Source organism: Salmo trutta, chromosome 19 (genome assembly GCF_901001165.1).
Source record: "Salmo trutta chromosome 19, fSalTru1.1, whole genome shotgun sequence".
NCBI classification, from domain to species: domain Eukaryota; kingdom Metazoa; phylum Chordata; class Actinopteri; order Salmoniformes; family Salmonidae; genus Salmo; species Salmo trutta.
In genome coordinates this window covers 45770349-45787952 of record NC_042975.1, presented here as the reverse complement: position 1 = coordinate 45787952, position 17604 = coordinate 45770349, and the positions used below count along the sequence as shown (strand labels likewise).

General features: G+C 45.5%; 2 protein-coding genes across 7 annotated transcripts in view; one reads left to right on the top strand and one right to left on the bottom strand.

The window, feature by feature from the left end:
- Positions 1–422: 422 nt before the first annotated feature.
- Positions 423–8709, top strand: LOC115154757 (tyrosine-protein kinase receptor UFO). 2 transcript variants are annotated; one of them, XM_029701306.1, is made up of 18 exons: positions 423–856; positions 1265–1422; positions 1523–1623; positions 1705–1887; positions 2034–2114; positions 2212–2526; positions 4163–4302; positions 4409–4553; positions 4711–4840; positions 4935–5029; positions 5593–5688; positions 5831–5908; positions 6009–6101; positions 6232–6353; positions 6509–6618; positions 7304–7463; positions 7609–7745; positions 7897–8709. In XM_029701306.1, exons 3-18 carry the CDS (start codon positions 1566–1568, stop codon positions 8360–8362), a joined length of 2409 nt encoding a protein of 802 aa, XP_029557166.1. In that variant the 5' UTR covers positions 423–856; positions 1265–1422; positions 1523–1565; the 3' UTR covers positions 8363–8709. The 2 variants fall into 2 exon arrangements, with proteins under 2 accessions (XP_029557166.1, XP_029557165.1); XM_029701305.1 differs by having other exon boundaries at positions 1215–1422.
- The window catches only part of LOC115154755 (ryanodine receptor 1), a 72334-nt gene continuing 63396 nt past the window's right edge, over positions 8667–17604 (bottom strand). For all 5 annotated transcript variants that reach the window (XM_029701300.1, XM_029701301.1, XM_029701303.1 and 2 more), the window contains 16 exons: positions 16277–17586; positions 16055–16167; positions 15730–15895; positions 15513–15599; positions 13937–14221; positions 11786–11916; positions 11629–11671; positions 11399–11532; positions 11114–11174; positions 10837–10983; positions 10615–10749; positions 10350–10506; positions 10141–10205; positions 9912–10012; positions 9772–9823; positions 8667–9647 (listed from right to left, as the gene is read on the bottom strand). In XM_029701300.1, coding sequence (XP_029557160.1) covers positions 9552–9647; positions 9772–9823; positions 9912–10012; positions 10141–10205; positions 10350–10506; positions 10615–10749; positions 10837–10983; positions 11114–11174; positions 11399–11532; positions 11629–11671; positions 11786–11916; positions 13937–14221; positions 15513–15599; positions 15730–15895; positions 16055–16167; positions 16277–17586 — 3083 coding nt within the window. In that variant the 3' untranslated portion in view covers positions 8667–9551. The remainder of the gene's footprint in view (positions 9648–9771; positions 9824–9911; positions 10013–10140; positions 10206–10349; positions 10507–10614; positions 10750–10836; positions 10984–11113; positions 11175–11398; positions 11533–11628; positions 11672–11785; positions 11917–13936; positions 14222–15512; positions 15600–15729; positions 15896–16054; positions 16168–16276; positions 17587–17604) is intronic.

The window sequence follows — 17604 nt, the reverse complement described above, 5'->3', positions numbered from 1 at the left end:
TTTTATTGACATAATGCTTGTTTGCCATTAACAAATCAGCGTTTCTAAAAGACTTCAGACCACTTGAATGCATCCAACTGGTACTTACGACTTCACAACTGGTAAATTCCCACATCCCATTTGGTTACGAACGCAGCATACTTTCTAACGTCAGATAAATAGAAAAACTATTTCTTCATAGTATGTAATGTATGCTAGGGGCGGAACAAATTCTCTAAAAGTATACAGTATTCTCAATTTACTATTTCTTCAACGTTTGAGTGTGCATGAAAGTCAGAAAAGTGAATGAAGAAGAGGGAGTAATGGAGGGAAAATAAATGTCAAGGGCTAGCCCAACCGACCGCAAGAAGGCGCTATTATTTCGCAATGGAATAATAGCGCCATCTTGCGGCCAGTTGAGCTAGTCAAGAGCTAAAGTTTTCCCTATGAGTAATTCAACCCTGAGACATGCCTAATACTCGCGGACTATTTGCCTATTAAACTAAATTCAGTCTCGGGGATCGGCTACATCATATCCAGCAGTAGTAGGTTATATTGTGAATTCGACTCCTGGAAGAAGAAAAACTGTTTCAATAATTGCTCATGAATGGCATAGTCTACTCTCAAGGATAACTTTTTGGAAAGCGTCTGAAACCTTCAAGAAATAGTCTAACGTGGATAGTGTGCGAAGAAGAAGATGACACATTTCTTGCCAGGAAGAATGTAAAGATGTCTGTCTGAGGCATAATTTTAGTCGTAGTAGAGACCAATCTTGTTCTTCAAAAGCAAACCGGAACGAGGATGAAGGGCAGCAGAGGGTGTTTGCCGTTATTTGTTCTTCTGTTGATGGGTATAGGTACAGTGGTCCCTGTGCCAGGTGAGAGTCAGCGTTGATGATAACAGAGATTATGTTATCATTTTAGCAATATAAATTACCTCTCAGAAATGATCATAACGTATGTTTTATCATTTGAAAAACTTTCTAAATTGTATTATTTGAAAAACGTATGTGCTTTTCTTTCATTACGGTTTATCTTACTTATGAACGTTTTAGGCTGGTATATAGGGTTAGGTTAATATTACAGTTAATTGACAAGATAAGTTTACCTTTAAATATAGTGTAAAATTAACTCACGCTTCCCCAAGTGAACTTGGTATGCATGAATCTAATTTAGGGACAATATTTACTGAATGTCAGTTTAACATTCAGATTAATGGGTGTCCTTTGAATCAAGTGTTTCAGTTTGTGAAGAGCCCAGCCAATGTAACCTCATCCCTGGGTAAGCCGGTGCAGGTGCTCTGTACTCTCCAGGGAGATGGAGGTGGAGAGGAACCTCCGGATGTGGTGTGGTTTAGGGACGGTAAATCCTTGGATTACTCTGACACCAATCAAGTCCAAGTGCCTGTCACCGAAGGAAGTTGGTTGACCATCAGTGAACTCAGGTCATTCTCCATTACGACTCTCTCCCTCTCTGTTTATGTCACACATTCTTGGTCTGACTTGTCTTTTTTCGGTGACAGTAATATGTCTGTCTGTCATCAGAATTGATCATGTGAAACTGTCAGACATTGGGAGATACCGTTGCATGGCAACAGTGGGACGGAAGGACTTGATGTCTCAGGAAGGGGTCATTCAGCTAGAAGGTAGAGTTTCTGTCTGTCTCTTCAATAATCTGTCTTTTTATTTTCTACAGTATCTTACTCACAGTTCATCGTCTTTTCCAGGAATCCCTAATTTCGCAGTGGAGCCTCATGACGTGACAGTAGTGGCTAATGTTAGCCTCAGCCTGCAGTGTATGGCCCATGGGCCTCCAGAACCTGTCAGGATCATCTGGCTGCAGAATGGAGGACCACTCAACACTCTCCAGGACCCGGTATCCCACTCTCCCTCCACTCTCAACATCACAGGTAAAGACTTTTCTCTTACTTTTGCATTTTGCTTACAAACAGCACATTATACAGACTTAAAATTGAAACCGCATTCTGTAACTGTCTATTTGCTTTTCTGTCAGTCTTCCCTCTGACCGACCACCTCCTTGCATCCCTGTTGTTAGGCCTCAACCATACAAGCAGCTTCTCCTGTGAAGCACACAACAGTAAAGGTGTAGCTACCTCGGCCTCCGGAACAGTGACAGGTCTGTACCAACAGGGAAGGCGTTCAACGTAAACGACTTATGATGATGTGGATTTCGTTGGTCTTATTCATGACTACCTCTCTTGTCTTGGTTTTAGTGGTTCCCTCCCAGGCACATGAAGTCCAGGCTGTAGAGGTTACCATCTCTTCCCTGCTGATCTCCTGGGAGCCTGGCTTTGGAGGGGTGTATCCTGTCTCTGTGTGCTCTATACAGGCAGCTCCATCTGGTCCTGACCGCACTGCATTGCTTAATCACCTGATCCACAATCAGAATGTAAACGTTGTCCCACCTGCCCGACACCTGATCCCAGACCTGGAGCCCTACTCCTCCTACGACGTGAGGGTGGCTTGCCGTAGCAGTCAAGGTGCTTCCCCCTGGACACCATGGGTAACACTGCGCACATCCGAAGGAGGTAAGCTGTTTGCCACAGTCCTCTACCCACAACCCATCAGCGTGTGTTTATAGCATTCTATTACCGATCATGTATTTTGTTATATGTATTCACATCTACAACTCTTAGGTATTCTAGCAGATGATTTCGTCCTGAGTGACTTACAGTAAAATAAGTTCATGTTAAAGTGCGATACCTATGTAGCAGAGGTCAGTGACTTACAGGGGGAACAATGAGAGTTGAGTGACTCGCTGTGAAACTAGGCTGGTTATGGGTCAAAGATTGTTCTGGGGAGAAAAAAAAAACGTTTTGGAATTGGTTAAGGAATCTCAAGTGTTTTTGATAGAACAGACAGAAGAGATACAGGTTTATGGTTTTGAAAAGCAGAGGGGTCTAGCGTTTCATTCTAAATATTCATCTGAGAAGGGCCAGATGGATGGAACCTGACGTTAAATCAAGATTTTCAGTGCTATTCCTCTGAGCTGGCAACAGGCAGTCACATTTGCCAGTAAGAACACCCTTCTCTCCATCCAAAGTGTTCTTAAATATAAACTTCTATATTGAGAAAGTTGCTTGAGCGAAGGAGGAGGTACTGAGGGCAGGAGGGAAACAGATTAAACATTCTCTATTCATGGTTTGGCAGAGGTGGCTCAATCCTGCTGTGTCCATATAATGCTGCAGTGTGTTTGAATTATGGCGAGTGGAGAAGCGGTTTTTCCATGCCAACTCATGCTTTCCGCAGTCTGTAATGTAGACATGTTTGTGTAGAAGGGAAATAGAAAGAGAGACCTTCGGAGAGAAGGGGAAAGGGGGAAACAGCCAATTTCACAGTGGTGCAGTGCACATCAACACACCATCAACTGACCAATGAAGAATTTTCCTCTTGAAGAAAAAGTCCTCGTTCTATCAAATCAGTTACCAGATGTCAGGCTTAAAAGAAAACACCCTTCTTGTGCTGGGAAAATGCATGTTTGGATTCATTTGATTCCATTAGCTAAACGATGCTGACCGTGTGAAGCAAAAAGAAGTCACCGTCAAATTGATTTATTTCAAACACTTTTTTGTTGTTGCATGCGGTAGATAACTCATGACTCCTAGTTCTTAGCGTAACCAAACCATTTAGACTCTTTGCTTTTGTCTCTCCTATTTATCTGAAAATAACATGCGCGCATGACGTGGCACAGACCTGTAAGGTGTGTGTGTGTGTGTGTGTGTGAGCGAGCTATATTCCTGACCTCCCCACAAAGTAAAAGTATCTTATCCCTCCCATCTACATCTCTCTCCACTGCTCCTGGGTCAGAGGTAGAGGGGAGTGAGAGAGGCGCGGGCTGAGGGAGCGAGCGAGAGAGAGCCGGGTAGATGGAGGGAGAGGGGAAGGTGCTTGTGTTTTTGTTGGCTGAGGTGGAGCCACATGTGGAAACGATCAGCAGTGGAACACTCACCGATGACATCACCAGGCAGGGTCCAGCCGCAGCCCACGCTATGACTCACAACGTGACAGACAAAGATGCCTTTATTTACATTGTTGTCTCAATTAGATAAATATTACACACGGAACTTTGCACACTGGTTTTAACAACATGAGTCTGGTAGTGTGTGTTACAGGTCATTTTGATATGTTGTGAAAATGATTCCTTTTTTGGCATGGATCTGACAGTACCAGAGGCAGCACCAGACAATGTGAGTGGACTGTTTAATGGAACAGAGGTTATTGTCAGCTGGACCAAGCCACCAGGCAGACTGAATGGCCAGATACTAGGGTACAGAGTGGAGTACAGAACCCCTAACAAGTCCAAGGTAACCCATGTCACAGTTGTCAAAGTAAACATATGTTGTAGGCATTCTCTCTCTCTCTCTCCCCCTCACACACCATCTTTGCTGTTGTTTTGTTTTCCTGCTTCAGGCTGTTATGGAGTCAGTTCAGTCCTCTGAACTAGCTATCCCTCTCTCCAGCCTCCTGGACAGTGTGTCCCTGAGTGTGAGTGCCTGTACTGTGGCAGGGTGTGGCCCCTGGAGCCCTGTCCAAACCCTCAAACAGAAACAGCCTGGTGAGTCTGGACAGAACAGAGGGAGACAGTAGGATGGTTGGGATGGGCCAAAGGAGAGGAGAAAACAGCAGGAGATTCCAAATGTTCTAGGTTGATTCATTAGGTAGCCTATTTTAGTGTGTAATAGCTGACATACCTCTCTTTCCTGCCTTTTTAGATTTCTCCCCACGTCAGGCATTTTCCTGGCATTGGTGGTATGTGATCATGGGGATCGCTGTCAGTCTGGCCTTGATAGGGTTCATCGTGGTATATGCAATCATATTGCGTCAAAGAGAGACATGCTTTGGGTATGTACCTATGGGTCTCCCTGTATCCCTTTGTTTCATTTTTTGTTGTTGTCATTACTGTTCGATGATCAATTGTTTGTGTGTTGCGCGACAGGAAAACATTTTACCCTATGAGAAACGGCGGTGGGGACTTCGTAGTAAGATACAGAGCCCGACGCACCTACAATCACCAGTCGAATGAAGCCACATGTGAGTTGTCATGCCAGTGACGTCAGAGAAACAGTCACCAGTAAACGCCTTGGAACCAAATGGTGTGTCATGAAGTGTGGGAGTTCAGGAACAGATGTTGAAAATCAGATTTCATCCGTTTGCTCAATGTTGTTCTGAGCCAGATGTGGTGGGGCAGAGTGGTGTCGAGATCTGGCTGTTAACACAATCCGCTGGAGAACACAGAGATATTAGTTTGAGAATGGAGTTCAAATCTTTGTCGAGTCACACTGCTATTATTCTTAGGGGACAAGGCTTTCAGTACAATTGGGAAATGTTTTAAATCATAGTTTTGGAATGTGTTTGTTCCTAGAGCATTTTGTTTCAACACACATTGTTGTGAAAAGGCAAACAGGAAGAGAAAACAGACTAAGCCTAGAACAGTCGAACAATAACGGACTCATATTCTGTATTGTTTTTCAAAACGGAATTTCTCATTTGTTTAAGGGCAATGGGAGAGGATTAACGCAAAAGTTATTTTCCAATATTTAATGTTTTAAGAATCCCCGTTTCTGTGTAAGAGAGAGTATTAACCCTTTCCGCAGTGAACAGCCTGGTGATCAGTGACGAACTGAAGCAGAAGTTGCAGGATGTGATGGTGGACCGACACAAGCTGACCCTGGGCAAGACCCTCGGAGAGGGTGAGCTCTGACTGAAGCCTTCATCATACGTTATGTACTGTAACCTAGTCAGTCATGAACTACTACATCCCAGACCCTTAAGAGGCTTAGATCCCCAGATACACCCAGCTGACTAACAACATGTCCATGTCTTGATCTGCAGGGGAGTTTGGCTCCGTCATGGAAGGCCTCCTGGTGCATGAAGAGACTGTCCTGAAAGTGGCTGTGAAGACCATGAAGAGTGAGTGATCGGACAAGTGTCGGATGTCCCCACGTCCGTCTCCCATGGTGCAGTATGTGTCAGTTTGACCTCAGCCACCCTCTCCTTCTCCCTCTCGTAGTTTCCATCTGTACTCGCACCGAGATGGAGGACTTCCTCAGGGAGGCTGCTTGTATGAAGGAGTTTGACCACCCCAACGTCATGAGACTCCTCGGTGAGAGACTGGGCTGATTTTGTTTTGTCACTTATGGCGCTACTATTAACACGCTGTCGTTTTTGTCTCGCAAGAGTCCTTTTACCAAGTAGGTAGATTCATTCTGTTGTTTCCCCAACCCTCCCTGTAGGAGTGTGTCTGCAGACGGTAGAGAGGGGAGGCTACCCATCCCCTGTCGTCATCCTGCCCTGTATGAAACATGGGGACCTGCACAGTTTCCTGCTCTACTCTCGACTTGGGGACAGTCCTTTGGTCAGTTCCCTCCACTCCCACGCAGATGGGGAAAGTTTTTGTTACACAAATAAATTGTAGTGTTACGCTCTTTTCTCCTTTCATACATGTTCCATTTGTGCTGCTGTATAGCCACCCCCTGTCTGTATCTTATCGTCTCTGTCTCCATCCATCAGTCCCTGCCTTCTCAGATGTTGGTGAAGTTCATGACAGACATCGCACGGGGAATGGAATACCTGAGCAACAAGAGGTTCATCCATAGAGACCTGGCAGCGCGAAACTGCATGTGAGGATTCTCACCTCTGTTCTGTCTGTGTCCCCTGTTTCTCACACATACTCTTCAATGTTTTTTCTGTGATAGTCTGAGAGAATGATTGTGAAACAAGTTGAGTGATACGAGTAACAGTACTGTTTTATGTTGCTATTACGTTGTTTGTGCTCATCTGCATACACACTGAGTGTACAAAACATTAAGAATGCCGTAATATTGAGTTCTACCCACCCTCTTTTGCCCTCAGAACAGCCTAAATTCATCAGGCATGGACTCTACAAGGTGTCGAAAGCGTTCCACAGGGATGCTGGCCCATGTTGACTCCAATACTTCCCACAATTGTGTCAAGTTGGCTGGATGTCCTTTGGGTGGTGGACCATTCTTGATACACACGGGAAGCTGTTGAGTGTGAAAAACCCAGCAGCGTTGCAGTTCTTGACACAAACCAGGGCGACTGGCACCTACTACCGTACCCTATTCAAAGGCACTTAAATCTTTTGTTTTGCCCGTTCACCCTCAATGTCACACATACACAATCCATGTCTCAATTGCCTTAAGGCTTAAATCATCTACACTGATTGAAGTAGATTTAACAAGAATAAGGGATCATAGCTTTCACCTGGATTCACCTGGTCAGTTTCTCACGGAAAGAGTAGGTGTCCTTAATGTTTTGTACACTCAGTATATATCTGTCCTGCAGGCTGAACGAGAATATGACTGTGTGTGTGGCTGATTTTGGCCTATCTAAGAAGATCTATAATGGAGACTACTATAGACAAGGACGCATTTCAAAGATGCCAGTAAAATGGATCGCCATCGAGAGCCTGGCAGACCGAGTGTACACCACCAAGAGTGATGTGGTGAGCTATCCTAACTTTGTCCAGCTACATTGTGACCCATGTCTCCTACTGTATTTGGGTTTTAACATCCTGCAGCAGAATTCATAACAAAGAGTAAATACAAGAACATTCTTTTTGTGACGGCGCTTATTCCCCTCTCTCGAAGTGGTCGTTTGGAGTGACTATGTGGGAGATAGCCACTCGGGGGCAGACGCCCTACCCTGGAGTGGAAAACAGTGAGATCTACGACTACCTTAGACAAGGCAACCGCCTGAAACAGCCCCCTAGCTGCCTGGACACCATGTGAGTGCCTGTTTCTGGATCTGTACATATAAATAATTGAGTAGTATGACTTATCGTTATTTAGTGGTGGATAGTAGAGGCAACCAATGTACCTCTACCTTTCCTGGAGTATCTGGATTTTGGGGAATTTTGTATGTCCTCTATACTGTAGCTACTCCCTGATGTTCTCCTGCTGGCTACTGAGTCCTAAGGACCGCCCGGGGTTCCCCTCTCTGCGCTGTGACCTGGAGAAAGCCCTGGAGGAGATGCCCGAGCAGGAGGAGGCCGATGACCTGCTCTACGTCAACATGGAGGAGCCCTCAGGCTCTCTGTCGGGGGCCGTGGGGGGCTGGGAGCCTTTTGGACTGACTCACCCGTCCTACCAGAAGAACATGGGCCCTCTGGAAACCGCCCAGGTGCATCGTCATCACGCTGATCGCTATGTACTCTGCCCTCAGCGCGAGGCCCAGCCCTATCTCAATGACTCTATTGACAGCCTGAGCTGGATGGCCTCCTCGTCAAGCCCCACCCTGCAGCTCCAGGCCTCCTGCTCCTCCTCCCCCACCTCCTCTCTCCTTCTCGACGGGCAGGACAACAGGGAAGGAGAAGGATGGGACCGGAGGGTCTTCAGGAAGTGAGGTATAAAGGCACACAGAGGGACTTCCAGTAGTTGTGAAGAAATACTGAAGAAAGTAGACAAGTTCACTACAATACGGTAGTCCAAATGAACAAGATCAAAACAAATCAAGGATTGGTTGTGTTACGGACAGTTCAACAGTTGTGTACATACTGTATACACTGTAGTCAATTGCCACCAATCACATGCTAAATAAATATTTATCTTCCCAATATGAATATTAAGAAACCAAATCAACTAATCCGTTGGCACGGACTGTGTAATAAATTGGTATAATCCTTTACTGAAAGGAAACTACATCAAACTGTAAGTGCATCAAAGCCTTTATTTAATAAACCAATGAACAAACCCATTAATAAACCAGTATTTTTTTGGTTTTAAGAAAACAAAATAGTGAGTTCCCTCAAACTAAACAATGTACTGGATACAATAATGCATTCATGGCGTTCAGACTAGCCAGGCTTAAAATACATTCAATAAATTAAAAACAAATAAATACACAAACCCTAGTTACTACGTCAACAACACAGTAACCATCGTCAGTTCTGTTGAGAGAAATAGTAATAATTAAAACAGATACAAAGAACATTTCAGGAAAAACCTTGTCAGTTGAAAAGCAGCAGCTGAAGAGCATTTAAAGTCAATACTGTACTGTATGTAGTGGTTATAGAGCTTTTCCAGTGGGCTGGTAAAATATTATCTAAGAGACTGTTGTGTAAATAGCTTTAAAGGATAAAGTACCATCAACTATACTCCAGTTGTGTTTACAGTATATCTGGTACCGGTATCTCTTGCTTTATGAGTAGGAGGAGATAGCCGGGTATCAAAGTACTATACCAATAATGACAGTTTTGGTACAATATCAAGATGCTGCTGTAGCATGCGACTAATAAAGTTTGTTCCAATAATTTAGGCACTGAAGTTTTAGAAAATTGACATGCATAATGCACTTAATTATTGAGAATATTTGTGTGTGTTGGCAAACGGGAGTATTTTCCCACATTCACTCGCACAATGACATTTCAAGAATTACTGTCACTGTATGTTTCAACTTGACATTGCTACAAACACTTCTAAACGCAGTTATTTAGTTTGCATGTGTTTGGGCCCAACTCTCTTCCATACAGTATAGTACAGTTATTTTAGTACGGTTTAATATGTTATTAAACCTACGAATTGTAGTAGTATGGTTATGCAAGCTGATCCTCATATTGCTTCCTGAAACAGTCCCCAGCAGGGAAGAAGTCCCACGCTCGCTCCTGGTACATCTTCCACACATACGACTCCTGGAACAGAGGAGAGGAGGAACCAGGACAGAGGGAGAAAAGAAGAGACAGCCAATTGAAATGAATGGCTACAAAACGTGAGGCATTTGGTGCCACGAACACAAAGACCGACTGACAGACTCACCTGGCCAGTATGCTCCGTTTCATCTTTGTTGATGAGGTACATTAAGAAGAACCTGTAGAGAACAGACAGACAGGCAGGTCAGCGTGATGGCAGATGGACATGGACACACACTGTTGACTGATGACAGGCAGAACACATACATGTAGTTGGCCAAGTTGTGTTCCTCCAGGGTGTGGGTCTCGAAGCCGTGCGGCGTCGTATCGAAGTAGTCGCTTCCAATTCCACAGATGAAGCACTTGGTCTACAAGAATCAAATAAACAGAAACAGTAGGCAAGATGGTGATATGTGCATAACTAAGTTACTGACTTAAACTCACCTAAAAATGATGAACGCCAAAGATACAATATATATATTTTAAAGATCTGTACCTCCATGTCTTCCTTAACCTGCTCTTGTTGGTCTCGGAGCTCTCCGAAGGCGTCAATGATCAGACCTGTAGGAAACACACAATCTCACAGCCATCACATCCCTTACAGCCGAATGGAATTATGACTAGATATCCGAGATTGCCCTTGCTTGAGGTACTGTACAGTGGTGGAGTAGCGTTTTGGAATGCATAAGAGGGACGGTGCCATACCCTGGATGATGGCCAACAGGATGACGATGACAAAGAAGAAGAAGGTGATGTCAAAGACCACCCGGTAGAGCTCGTACACGTCTCCCGCCGGGTCCTCGATCTCGTCCCCTATGCCACCGCCAGCACGCACTCCCACGTACATGTGGAAGAGGTAGCACTGACACAAGTGGAGGGAAGAGAGCACATTGAGTATAGTGAAGTAGTAAGTAAACTCAAACATACTGTACGACTACAGAGTATATGGTATATCATAGAGCTGACTCACAGTCATCATGTCATCACATTTCATATCCGGCTCATCCTCATCTTCACTCTTGTTGTAAAACTTGCGGAAGAAGATAAAGGCCACTACAGTGTAGAGATACACCACCACTGCCAACAAGCCCAATGTCATCATGAGCTAGGAGGGGAAACAGGAAATGAGTCGTATCAGCAGCACATTCACTGAAAAACGGAGGCTGGAAGGGTGTTACTGTTCAGGTCCTACCTGTTTCCCGTTGTGGGTGACAGAGGACAGGATAGTACGCAGATCCTTCACACCGATGGCTATGTCCAGCAAGTGACAGGCATAGAAGAAGTTGTTGTAATGTCCAAGCAAGGACATGATCGTGTACCAACACAGATAGAGAAAAGTCTGGGGGAAGAGATTGAAATAATAATATAAAGTTTGTCTTCAACTTACAGTATGAAAATGAACAATTATTATAACCAATACATCTACAGCACAAATCTAGAAAATACTATTCATCTATGATCCCTCTTACCCCGTCTGTGAACACAACTCCACATTTCCAGATCTGGTACTTAAAGTCAATAGATGTACACCTGAAAAATATATGATTGGATTTCAATGACAAAATGTTCTTATATTTATGTAGCTAGTAGGGTTAACAATATACTGTTAATTTAAGTGGCTCAATAACCCCATGAAAAGCTCCCCTATCAAGATATGCGTATCTTGTGTGTATAACAGCATTGGAAGTGTGTATAACAGCATTGGAAGTGTGTATAACAGCATTGGAAGTGTGTATAACAGCATTGGTTAATACCAGGCCAACGTGGAATTGTCTGGTTCCTCCGGCTTCTTATCAGTTTGTTGACTGACGTCCAGCGAGGCTAAATCCATGCCTAGGAGCTCTGCGATCCTCTCTCTGCCGTAAATGTCTCCATACTTATCCAGGACCTGGCCACACAGACATACAACATGGACCATTCCATCCTGAGACCAACTCAACCAACTTCCTCCCTACATAGCCTCCAAAACCAAAAAGTGTCTTACCTTTCGCTTAACAAACTTGTCCCAGTAGTTGTTTGGGAAAGAACTGTGAATAGAAATGTGGAAAGATGTGCATCATTTAAGCTGTAATTCCTCACATTTTCTGAAAGGAGATGATATAATATTATTGGTAGAGGTGGACTTCTAGGAGCTTGCTTACGGTGTGTTGAGGACCAGTCTGTCCCATTGGCCTTTGATGTCATCATCCTCAGGCTGCTCTGTGATGTAAAGACCATCAAACTCCAGCTTCCTGGCCAGCTCCTTCTCCCTCTTAAAGATCACCAGAGGTATCTGAGAGGAACACACATTGTCTGTTGTCATTGAGATGTTTATTTCATAATACAGATCACTCATGTTCTTGATGAAAAGAATCCCACTAACTGTTATGGGGCAAAGATACACTTGATGTCTGTTGTTATTGTAGTTGTATGTATTAGTAGTGTGTAGTATGTAGTAGTAGTAGTATGTCGTAGTAGTAGTTGGTAGTAGTAGTGTGACTCGCGCAATACGAAAGCGGTCAGATGACGCGGATGCTACGCTACAGGATTGGAATATGTTCTGTGATTCATCCAATAGCATTGAGGAGTATACCACCTCAGTCACCAGCTTCATCAATAAGTGCATCGACGACGCCGTCCCCACAGTGACCATACGTACATATCCCAACCAGAAGCCATGGATTACAGGCAACATCCGCACCGAGCTAAATGCTAGAGCTGCCGCTTTCAAGGAGCGGGACACTAATCCAGACGCTTATAAGAAATCCCGCTATGCCCTCAAATGGACCATCACACAGGCATAGCGTCAATAAAGGACTAAAATTGAATCCTTCTACACCGGCTCTGACGCTTGTCGGATGTGGCAGGGCTAGCAAACTATTACGGACTATGAAGGGAAATACAGCCGCAAGCTGCCCAGTGACGCGAGCCTACCAGACGAGCTAAATGCCTTTTATGCTTCGAGGCAAGCAACACTGAAGCATGCATGAGAGCACCAGCTGTTCCGGACGAATGTGTGATCACACTTTCCTTTGAACAGGTCAACATTCACAAGGCCGCGAGGCCAGACGGATTATCAGGGCGTGTACTCAGAGCACTCGCGGACCAACTGGCAAGTGTCTACACTAATATTTTCAACCTCTCCCTGACCAAGTCTGTAATACCTACATGTTTCAAGTAGACCACCATAGTCCCTGTGCCCAAGAACGCAATGGTACCTAAATGACTACCGCCTTGTAGCACTCACGTCGATAGCCATGTAGTGCTTTGAACGGCTGGTCATGGCTCACATCAACACCATCATCCCGGAAACCCTAGACCCACTCCAATTTGCATACCGCCCCAATAGATCCACAGATGACGCATTCTCAATCGCACTACACACTGCTCTTTCCCACCTGGACAAAAGAGACAGCCAATTCCTGTTCATTGACTACAGCTCAGAGTTCAACACCATAGTGCCCACAAAGCTCATCAATAAGCTAAGGACCCTGGGACTAAACACCTCCCTCTGCAACTGGATCCTGGACTTCCTGACGGGCCGCCCCCAGGTGGTAAGGGTAGGCAACAACAATCTGCCACGCTAGTCATAGACTGTTCTCTCTGCTACCGCACGGCAAGCGGTACCGGAGCGCCAAGTCTAGGTCCAAGAGGCTTCTAAACAGCTTCTACCACCAAGCCATAAGACTCCTGAACGTCTAATCAAATGGCTACCCAGACTATTTGCATTGCCCCCTCCCCCCTTTTACACCGCTGCTACTCTCTGTTGTTATCATCTATGCATAGTCACTTTAATAACTTTACCTACATGTACAGATTACCTCGACTAACCGGTGCCCCCACACATTGACTCTGTACCGGTACCCCCCTGTATATAGTCTCGCTATTGATATTTTACTGCTGCTCTTTAATTACTTGTTACTTTTATTTCTTATTTTTATCCATATTTTTTTAACTGCATTGTTGGTTAGGGGCTCGTAAGTAAGCATTTCACTGTAAGGTCTACACCTGTTGTATTCGGCGCATGTGGCTAACACAGTTTGATTTGATTAGTATGTAGTAGTACAGTAGAGGCTGCTGAGGGGAGGATGGCTCATAATAATGGCTGGAATGGAGTGAATGGAAGATACACTTCTACTACAGTGGAGGGCGCTGAGTGAGTATGTATGTATGTATGTATGTATGTATGTATGTATGTATGTATGTATGTATGTATGTATGTATGTATGTATGTATGTATGTATGTGTAGTAGTAGTATGCATGTATGTAGGAGTAGCAGTAGTTGTAGTATCTACTATTGCATGAACCTCACCTTTAGACAGTTGTAGCCGATGATGCAGAGGAAGGCGATGACTGTGTGCAGGGCGGCCAGGAATGTGAGAGTGGGCTGCATGTAGCCAGTGCTCTCCTCCAAGAAGAAGTAGACTGGGCCCTCCTCCTCCTCCTCGTCTCCTCCTTCATCCCCACCAGATCCCTCCATCTCTTCTGCTGAGCCCTCAAACAGCCCACTGCCCTCAAACAGCGCCCCCACCCCCGAGCCCTCAAACATGCCAGAGCCCTCCACCTCATCACCTTCTCCAGGGGGGCTGTCCGACACCTGAACAATGGACACAGGCAGAGACACAACACAGATGCATGTGAACATTTAACACTTGACGTGTTATGCAGGGATGAGGTCAATTCCAATTGAAGGCAGTCAATTCAGGAAGTGCTTTGAATTTCAAATTCTAAAACCCTGGTTATATGTAATGTTTAGGTCAGAACACTATACAACCACATGTCACTTCCCACCTGGAGAGGGTATTACACATAAAACAAATCAAATGATGGTCAGATACTTTTGGTCATGTAGTGTATGTCGACACCTGCTCGTCAAACATCTCATTCCAAAATCATGGCCATTAATATGGGTTTTTCTCCATTTTACTGCTATAACAGCCTCTACTAGATGTTGGAACATTGCTGCGGCCGGGGACTTGCTTCCATTCAGCAACAAGCATTAGTGAGGTCAGGCACTGATGTTGGGCGATTAGGCCTGGCTCACAGTCGGCGTTCCAATTCATCCCAAAGGTGTTCGATGGGGTTGAGGTCAGGGTTCTGTGCAGGCCAGTCAAGTTCTTCCACACCAATCTCCACAAACCATGTATGTACGGACCTCGCTTTGTGCACGGGGGCATTGTCATGCTGAAACTGGAAAAGGCCTTCCCCAAACTGTTGCCACAAAGTTGGAAGCACAGAATCGTCTAGAATGTCATTGTATGCTGTAGCGTAAAGATTTCCCTTCACTGGAACTAAGGGACCTGAACCATGAAAAACAGCCCCAGACCATTATTTCTTCTCCATAAAACTTCACGGTTGGCATTATGTATTGAGGCAGGTAGTGTTCTCCTGGCATCCGCCAAACCCAAATTCGTCCGTCGGACTACCAGATGGTGAAGCGTGATTTATCACTCCAGGGAACACATTTCCACTGCTCCAGAGTCCAATGGTGGCCAGCTTTATACCACTCCAGCTTGGCATTGCGCATGGTGATCTTAGGCTTGTGTGCGGCTGCTCGGCCATGGAAACCCAATTCATGAAGCTCCCGATGAACAGTTCTTGTGCTGACGTTGCTTCCAGAGGCAGTTTGGAACTCGTTAGTGAGTGTTACAACTGAGGAGGACAGATTTTTACGCTCTACGCACTTCAGCACTCGGTGGTCCCGCTGTGAGCTTCAAATCAAATCAAATGGCCTACTGTACCATGTTTCCACTTCACAATAACAGCACAGTTGACCGGGGCAGCTCTAGCAGGACCGGAAATTTCTCAAGTGGTGTCCACATACTTTTGTATATACTGTGTATTTCAAGTGACAGCTATTTTTATATATACTGTAAGAAGTTGTTCACCTTGTAGAAGAGTAGAATGAAGTTTAGAGCAAATGCAATGAACAGTGCCAGAAAACGCAGATTGTAAAAGTTCCGAGAGAGGTAGTTCTGGGAAAGAAAGAGACAAAATGTTCTATTAATCACAGGTGGACAGAGGAATTGACAGTATCCAAATTGCCACATCAGCACATCACAAAAACGATTAGAGGAAAGCAATTATTGAATTGCCATGTCTAACCAAGAATTTGTTTCTTTGGATGTCCAGCTCAGTCCAGAGTTGGAACCCTTGCTCCCGGTGTTGTTTCTTATTTTTCTTATCCTTGGCCTTCTTTTCCTTCGGTTGCTCCTGTTTCTCCTCCTCTTTGGTCTCGGCTTCCTTCTCAGCCTTCTCTCCATTTTCAGTGCTGAAAATTAAGTAAATGGGGTGTTTGGTTTATAGCACGTTCCAACACCAAAAGATGAACGCATGTACAGTATTGGTTAATAAAGGGGGATGGGAGAGTGTAGGGAGGCAGGACAGGTTTATCTACTGTACATGTAGGAAGATGGCCTGAGGTACTCACTCTGCCTTCTCAGGCTCTGGAGGGGGCTCCTCTATGGCAGGAGCAGGAGCAGGAGCAGGAGCAGGTTCAGCAGCTTGGCCATCAGCAGCTGCAGCAGCACCCTCCTCTGGTTGCTGCAAACCACAAGAAAAGCTAATTAGTATAAGTGAATGTAGACATACTTTACTGAAAAGCTCACAATGCACCTTTTAGTCTCTGCATTAAATAGGAAAGGTGCCTCACCTGTTTCCTCCTGGTCAAAGGAGTACCCTCAGGAGTAGGAGGCTCAACAGTGGCCTCAATTCCCATGTCACCAAGTCCTCCTGGAGCATCAATGCGTGGTGGCCCCCCACCTTCCTTGTCTTGGTTGTCCTCCTCCTCCTCCTCTCCACCGCCTGTGTCCATTTGGTCAGTCACCCCTCCTGCTTCCTGCTCCTCCCCAGTCCTAGGCTCCCCTGGCAGGTCCCCGTGCACCTCGTCCTGGGTGGGGTCGGGCATACTGGCCAAGATCTCTGTCACTGTGATGTTCTTGGCTCCCTCCACCAGGCCTCCTCCAAATAGAGTTTGCCAAATGAGCAGGAAGAAGCCCTTACATACACTGTAAATGAAGTGCAGGATGCCAATGAGGATAGTCCAGAAGAAGGTGGCCAGACCCACCACTATCTGCTTGATGGTCATCTTCCTCACTCTGCGGTACTGCCTGCGCAGGTTACGGAAGGTGAAGATACTCAGGAAGTTCAATAAGCTGTTGATGAAGTCTGCAAAGGCAGAGCTGGACTCTGGCTCTCCTTCCTCTCCATTGCCCTCTTCATCTCCCCCTCCACCTCCTCCTGCCTCAGCTCCTCCTTCAGCTGGCTCATCATCATCCTCCTCCTCCTTCTCCTCCTCCTGCTCTGAGATCTGGGAGGCGATGTTCATCTCAAAGATGGTGTCCTCGCAGAAGTTGACAAACATCTCCATCTTCTCCGACTCGCCCCCCTCATTGACCACATCAAAGATGAACTGTCGTTTGGACTCTCTGACCTGAGGCATCTCCCACTGTGTGCGGTTGACCTCGCTGATCTCAAAGTAAATACGCTCTATCTTCCTGCTGGCACCCATGATCTCTATACGGCCCAGGAAGGGGCGGAAGTAGTTGAGTACACTCTCTGCCTGCTCTAAGAAGTTCTTCAGCCTGAGGTCATGAGGGACATGTTCAGACAGGTTGGTCAACAACACTGCAATGTTAAATCCAATGTCTTTAGCTGGCTCCTGGAAGCGGTCGGCAAACTCCTCAAAGTTGATCATGTCATTCTCATCGGCCTCTGAGCAGGACAACAGGAATTGGATCTCAGAGGGAGAGTACTGTTTCTGGCTGTCCATGGCCTTCTGAAAGTCCTTCTTAGAGATCAACCCTCGGGGGTCGGTCACGTAATCACGGAAGGCGTCTGACGCCACAATGTCCTTCAGTTTGAGAAACATGTCAAAGAATTTGAGGATCATCTCCACATTGCTGGACGATTCCACCAGCATGTCCACCATCTGACGGGCAATGGTGCCATTCACAACATTACCTGAAACATGGCATAAAA

What these genes read in the sequence shown, in the direction of transcription:
- LOC115154757 (XM_029701305.1), top strand. Translation starts at nt 781, where the DNA reads ATGAAGGGCAGCAGAGGGTGTTTGCCGTTATTTGTTCTTCTGTTGATG. An exon ending in TTGACCATCAGTGAACTCAG is followed by an intron (nt 1,423 to 1,522) that starts GTCATTCTCCAT and finishes GTCTGTCATCAG; the next exon opens with AATTGATCATGTGAAACTGT. An exon ending in GGGCAAGACCCTCGGAGAGG is followed by an intron (nt 5,689 to 5,830) that starts GTGAGCTCTGAC and finishes CTTGATCTGCAG; the next exon opens with GGGAGTTTGGCTCCGTCATG.